The sequence below is a fragment of the Larus michahellis genome, chromosome 1 (assembly GCF_964199755.1).
Source record: "Larus michahellis chromosome 1, bLarMic1.1, whole genome shotgun sequence".
In the NCBI taxonomy this organism is placed as follows: domain Eukaryota; kingdom Metazoa; phylum Chordata; class Aves; order Charadriiformes; family Laridae; genus Larus; species Larus michahellis.
In genome coordinates, this window is record NC_133896.1 from 41,815,827 (window position 1) to 41,822,614 (window position 6,788).

Genomic DNA, 6,788 nt, shown 5'->3' on the forward strand with positions numbered 1-6,788 from the left:
CACCCCATGTCCCCATGGGGGGATGCCAGCACAGCGGGACCCCCTCACCACCTGATGTTGCCTGCAGAGGGGACAAGCACCACCGCCCCACGGGGGCCGACGTCACCCCACATAGCGGCCCACCACAGCATCGCCCCTGCATGCCCACCCCGAGCAGGGCGAGCTTCCCATGATGCTCCGCACTCCTGCCTCCCAGGTGGGGGACCATGGCGTGTGCCCCCCCAGCAGACCCTCGGCCTCCCCAGCCGCCATCCGGGCGGGCGCGCCGTCTGTCCGTCGGCGCTTACCCTGGCGGCCCGTGAGGAGTAGGGGTCCTCGAAGAGCGCCCAGACGCGGGGCTGCAGCCGCCGCCAGCGCCCGCCCTTGCCCTCGGCGGTCGCCCCCACGTCCTCGATGCCCAGCCTCTTGGCGGCCAGCTCGTCGTCGTCGCCGTCGAGGGGCGGCTCGCCCGTCAGCAGGTCGGGCGCCTCGAAGATGTCGAGGGCCTCCTCGGCGTCGCGGTGCTGGCGGTAGGTCATCCAGCAGCAGGGCTCCACGTCGGTCTCGTCGATGCCCCAGAAGGCCAGCTCCTCCTCGAAGAGCGGCCCGCAGACGTCGGCGGGGCAGTGCAGCTTGCCGGTACGGTAGTAGTTGAGCACATAGGCGAAGACCCCCGGGTGCCGGTCGAAGAAAAATTCGCTGGCGCCGCCGTTGCCCCGGGGGCTGCAGCCGCTGCCGGGCTCCGGGCAGCCGCCCGCCGGCGGCGGCGGGTTGGGGGGCGGCGGCGGCGGCTCCTCGCCGCCCGGGGACTCGCTCTGGGACTCGCAGGCGAGCAGGGCCAGGCGGGTCCCCGGCAGGGTCTTCAGGGTGCTGCGGTAGGTCTCGTGCCGCGTCCCCCCCACGTTGAGGATCACCCTCTCGTTGTCCTCGAGCTTCCCCATCGCTCCGGGTGGGACATGACTGGGGAGGGCGCGGGAGGCGGCAGCGGGGATGGGGATGGTTGGGCGGAGGGGTGGGGGGACAGCCGGTCGCGGGCAGGTCCGTGGGGGACGAGCTTCTGCCTTAAACGCAAACAGAAAGAAGACCTCGAGGAGAAGCCCCCCCACAAGCATCACCGGGGGGAGGTGGGGGGGGCTATTCCCCGCCTACCCCAGCCCCCTCCATCCCCCCCTACCTCCCGACACCCCGCACCACCGGGAGAGCCCTCCCGGCCCGCCTCGCCCCCCGCCCCGGCTCCGCGCCCCTCCGTGGAGGGGTCTCCCGCCTGCCCCTCCCTCCCCTCCGGGCAAAGCCCCGGGCTCTCTCCCCGCTGCCCCCGAAAGCAGGCTACCGAAATGGCACTGCTGCTTCTCCCGCGTACGGATCCGCCGCCGTCCCCACCCCCCTCCTCCCTTGCGGGGCTGCCTGAACCGAGCTGATAGCATAGAAAGTGTGCGGTTAATTATTTAATGGGCATCTATCTTTTATTATCCTAACGTCTTAACGAGAGGGGAAGAAACAGAAGGATCAGAGGCTTGCCTCCCCCTTCGCCTCCCCCCGCCTCTATTTTGGGAGGGAGGGATTGCTTTTTGGGGAAGAAATACCAAGCCCCCCGGCAGCCCAGGCACACCCTTGGAAAAGCTGCCTGTGCGGAGCTCGCCTCGCTACTTTCTCAGGCAGATCGCGAAGCCCAGCGAGCATCTCGGGGAAGAGCCGGCGGTCCCAGCGCCGGGATGCCGTGGGTTCCTCCACGCTCCCCCCGCAACCCCCGCTCCAACCCCGGCAGCCCCCGCTTCCTCCCCGCCGCCCCTCCGCTACCTTTGCCGGAGGAGAGAAAGCGGCTCCGCTCTTCCCCGGCGGGCTCCGGTTGTGCGCGGCGGCGGGCGCCGGTTCCCGGCCGCTCTCGGTGCCTCTCTGCCGGGCGAGAACTACTTGTTGTTGGGGGGGATTTTTGGTTGTTGGTTTGGTTGGGTTTTGGGTGGGTTTTTTTTCGCCTTCAGGTTTTACCTCCTGCCGTGCTCAACTCCCCGAAAGGCGTAAAAGCGGCTCCCGCCGCCCGCTCGGAGACCCCGCTCCCTTCATTTTAGGAGGGAGACGCCGCTTTTCCACAGGGGGGCTGCCAGCCAGCATGGCAGGCGGAGGGCAGAGCCATGGGCGGCGGGTCGGGGCACCTCGGGGAGCGGTGCTGCCGGAATCCCAGCGCCTCGCCGGGAAGACGAACCCAAAGGTGAAAACGCACCTCATTTGGGGCTGAAGCTCCTCCCCGGGGCGGGGGCAGGGGAGCCCTCCCTTCGGACACCCACCCACCCCCCCAGACCCCCAGCTCCCAGCCCTGTGGGGCGGAGGGAGGCGATAGCAAAAACAAATAGCACATCTCCATCTCAAAAAGGCAACGCCACCTCCGCTCCCGCTGCGTGTAAATTTGGTTCACTTAAGGAAAAGACGCGGGAAGGGATCGGGGCTGAGAATAGCTATTTTTTCTGCGGAGGAACGCAGGGAAATCAGCCCCGAGCTACAGGTGACTGCGGAGAGGAGCTGCTCAGCCACCCCCCCGCCTCCCGGAGAGGGTCCTTCACCGGGCAGGTCGGTGACTGCAGCACCTGGGTCGTACAGGGTCCGCAGCATCAGCTTGCGCGGTGCTGGAGGGTTCAAGGAGAGGGGGTCCAACTTTGGTGTCAGCTGGAAAAAATAGATATGGTGCCGTAGGTGTCATACTTGGTCCACTTCATGCGTTGGAGGTTGGGGACGGCAGGGGAGGATGGAAGTTGAGAGACCCCAGTAATATATAAGGGAACCCAAAGCTTGCGCCGGAGTCTCTGTCTCCAAGCCAGCTGAGTTATTTTCTAGAGCCTCTTTTACTGATGCCTGGTTTCAGCTGGGTTGGTCAAAGGGAAAGAATCTTCCAGCCCTAAGGAGAAGATACACAAAATGAGAGGTGATCCCTCTTGCCACTTCCTCAAAGGACAAGTCTTCCTCCACACCAAGGGTAGTCCCTGGCATGAAGTAGGGTAATGAGTAGAATAATGGTATCTGAAGTGTCCCCTCAGAGCCTTCGACTGGGCACTTGCTGGCATCGGGAGGGCAAAGCTCTGCTGGAAGCGATGCTCAGAGGACACTGTGCTTTGACCAGATTGCTTTAACCCAGATCTGTCTGTATGTGGCATCCATGATGTAAACACAGGCTCCCAAAGCAGCAGCAACTTTAAGAAATGGGTTTCAAAAGCTTTCTCCAGATGTACGTTTTGAAGTTCCTTAAAAAAAAAAAAAAAAGAGAGAGAGAGAGAAAAGAAAGAAAGGCAAAATTTATCCTGCTAAAGCAGATATAGTTAGTTAGTGAAAACTCCCTGGAGCCAAAATTAATATTCAGTTACATAGTTGTAAATCCAGTGGAAAGCACTCACCCACCCTAAACCAAAGCAACGCTGCTCATGCCATACTTGCTTTTCTTTGCAGAGGGTATTTTTCTGAAAAAGGGGACATAGAGAAGGAGGGAGTAAGACAAAATTAATATTCATTGTCTTCTGTCTGACCTATGAGAGGTTGCTGGAGAAATGCAACGTATTAAAGCTCTGCAGCATTCATCCATTATGGAAAACCATGGGGTGGCAGTAGCTGCCAAAACACTAGACAAACGGTATCATCACAGAATACCAGGACTTCCCTCTGAACTGTCACCGTCTGCTCAAGTCACACATCTGTGCCCAAGTCACAGGACAAGCACTCTCCTCCACAGAAAAAAAACCAAACCAAACCAAAACAAAACAAACCATCATAAACAAAAAAACCCAAACCAAAGCATCAACAAAAACAAACACAACCCCCCCTAAAATCCACCCCCCCCCAGAAAAAAAAAAACGCAGCCCACGCACCAACCTAAGAAGCCTAAGAGTAACAAGGATGGCATCTCATAAACAAAAAAACTTTACAGTCATACCCCATAATGCCAGCACCATGAAAAAGGCATGAGAAATCTGTTTACGCTTCAGACTCCTTAAGCACGCAGGGTTTTTTATTGCATGGAAAAAACAAGCCACAGAAATAATTTTTCCAATTAGTAAGAAAAGGAATGGTCTCTTCCAGAATATAACAGTCCTTCAGTCACATCAAAATGTCCATACTCTACAACATGTCTGTTACTAAATATAATGGTATTAATTTCTCTGTGTGTCGCTCTTCCTTGTATTTTCAGCATGTGGCAGACGTCTCAATAAAGGATGAAATTATATTAGACATTGACTTTCCAGAGACAACATTTTCTTGAATGACAATATTCTACGTAGGCAACTGTAGCAACATTTATGAATTAATTTCCCCCCTACAAGAGACTGACCTGAATTTTTTCACTCCTCAGTGCCTCCAATAAAAGTGGAAGCATGAGACATATATAAGAGAGAGAAATGCCCTTCCTCAGTGAGTCTTACCATGAAATACATCTGCAAATGGAAAAAAAAACCACCCAAAATTATTTACACATACTCTCAAACACATTCATGTAAAAGTTAAGTGGAAACATTTCTGTAGCTCAGGATTTGGAAGTTTCTTTGTGGAACTGAGTGACACTGAGCAATGCACGACCAATTTTCCCTGCTGGATAGGTATTACAAAAGGAAAGGTCCTACGTTATTGTTTTAACCAACAAAGCAATAAAATTAGACGTGAAGACCGCTACCAGAAACTCAAGCCAAAGGAACATTTTACTTACCAGCAGCAATCATTCTTCTTGCAAGCTTGAGGACTGCCATGCAAAGTCATTGGGTTACCAGCTGCCTAACAGTAAAAGACTAAATGAAAGGAAGGACTTGTGGAAAAGAAAAACAAATCTGAGGACAAAAGTAGTGTCCCCCAGTTACAGTCATGCTCTAATCACCTTCTGGAGGAACTCGGTCCCTGTTGACTGAGGGGTCCCTGGGAAGGTTAACCTGATCAGCCACCATCTGTCTTCCCGAGGAGGACGTGAGAGGCTTCAGAAGCCACCAAGTTTTTCTAGTGCAGGTCACCATTTCATATTTTTCATATGATGTTGTTATTGGGAAAACAAAAAAAAAATTTAAAAAATCATTTTTATAATGGAGAATTATAATTGAAGATAGTGCAACACAGCCAAAATGTCATCAATTTATATCAGCTTAGTTGATGATTAAGTAAATGAACTAATTATTTTAAAAATCCACTGTCATTAACACTTTATTAAGCTTCTACTTGTTTCTTTCACGTATTTTTTCTGTTCTCCCTTATTATTTATAATCATCTCTACTATTTACAGTTACATGTACTAATTCACTATAGATCTTGCAGAACACGACAGCCACATTATACTGAAGTACACTGATGATAAGTCAGAATCTTACTCTGAAATTGAAAAAAAAAAATTAATAGATTAAGTAAATGCCTGTGAAATATGACTGTAAGGAGCCATGATGTAGTTAAATTGGACAAGGCTGGAAACAAAGCCAGCAGAAAGTTGTAATTATTTTTAAATTCCAAAGCAGGATTGCAGTTTTCGTTAGCGCAGTTGAAATATAAGCTTCGTTTGATCAATAACACAGAATTGTTAAGGAAAGGTCTTACTGTAGAAAAATATAAATAAAACTAAGATTGGACAAGACAGATAGACAAAATGTGAAAGTTCTCATGAAATCAGCCTACTGTTACACTCACAAAGTAGCAGGCAGGAGCGTCCTGCATGAGGCGCTGCATCCCCACGCGTGCTTCATCTGCCTTCCCCCACCCCACATCTTCAGTTCTTTGTGAAATTCTGGGGAATGTGGTATCTCCCATCGAAAAAAAATGAAAAACTGGAAAAGTTCCTTGTACGGTATATTTACCAAGGAAAGAAAAACTAGGGAACCCAAGATTGGGATCTCCTGAGAAGACACATGACACAGTAGAAAAAGCAGGTGAGGGCTAATTGCATTGCCTAATTAGTAATCCACAGCACAACCCATGCTACATGGTTAAGTTATGGCCTTCCATGAGGGTGGGGAGAGGGGGGTAAAGCGTACAGTTTCATCTACGTTAAATTAGGCTTCAAGTTTCTCTTTTCAAAAGAAAGGGGCATTGAGAAGGGGAATGTGAAGCGACATCACTGTAGAGCTGGGGCTGGACCATTTTACCGTGTGTTAACTCCAGCTGCAGCCCTGTGTCACACACAGCTCCTGTCTCAGCTGAGTCACGCGGTTGCATTTTCCTTCAGAAATCCTTGTGTTTCCCTCTGCTGTAGGTTGAGACTCTTGGAGCACACCAACCTGTATGTTCTTGTCCTCCTCTTGGTTCTCCAGTCCTCCCACAGGTGCTCAAAAGATTGCAAAGCAATGTCCGTCTTCACAAGCATGCGGTATCACAAGCTACACCATTTCTTTGTCTTTTCCAAATTCAGGCAGTTCTAGTGCAAAATCTGCCAACTCTTTTTGGGGGCTGAGGTGGAGCTGTGCTCCTTCCACAGGATAGCCCTTCAGATTCCTGCCCCGAGAGCAACTCATGCCTGTCCTGTTCCACATCCCAGGCTCCACTGAAGACATCTTTCCGCATGTCTTTTCTCCTCCTCTCCCAAATTCTTTCCACGTTTCCCCGTTCTCCAAAGCTCTCCTTAGTGCTGGGATGTGCAAGTTCAGCAACCTGCTTAGCATTGCCTCTGTGGCAAACCATATTCCTTCAAATGCAATCATATTCACTAAGAGTATTGGGTGCAAACAGCAGGGTTTGGGCAACAGGACCTGTGGGGAGGCATCCGTGAGCTGCCTCATGCCAGTCCCATCCATTTCCAGCCAGCTCCGACCTGCCATGAGCAGCCTCTTGCCCTCCAAAGCCTCAGCCAGCCGGGAGCCCCGATG

General features: G+C 52.4%; 1 protein-coding gene across 10 annotated transcripts in view; it reads right to left on the minus strand.

Annotated features, from left to right (window-relative positions):
- Nucleotides 1-5,046, minus strand: part of KCNC2 (potassium voltage-gated channel subfamily C member 2) — a 107,795-nt gene extending 102,749 nt beyond the window's left edge. For 3 of the 10 annotated variants that reach the window (XM_074573414.1, XM_074573406.1, XM_074573379.1), the window contains exons 1-2: nucleotides 1,310-1,401; nucleotides 288-1,036 (exon numbers count right to left, since the gene is read on the minus strand). In XM_074573414.1, coding sequence (XP_074429515.1) covers nucleotides 288-920 — 633 coding nt within the window. In that variant the 5' untranslated portion in view covers nucleotides 921-1,036; nucleotides 1,310-1,401. Of the gene's footprint in view, nucleotides 1-287; nucleotides 1,041-1,309; nucleotides 1,404-1,776 lie in introns of those variants that run through there. The other 7 variants (XM_074573384.1, XM_074573380.1, XM_074573382.1 and 4 more) reach the window with 5 other exon arrangements.
- Between the last annotated feature and the right edge of the window lie 1,742 nt (nucleotides 5,047-6,788).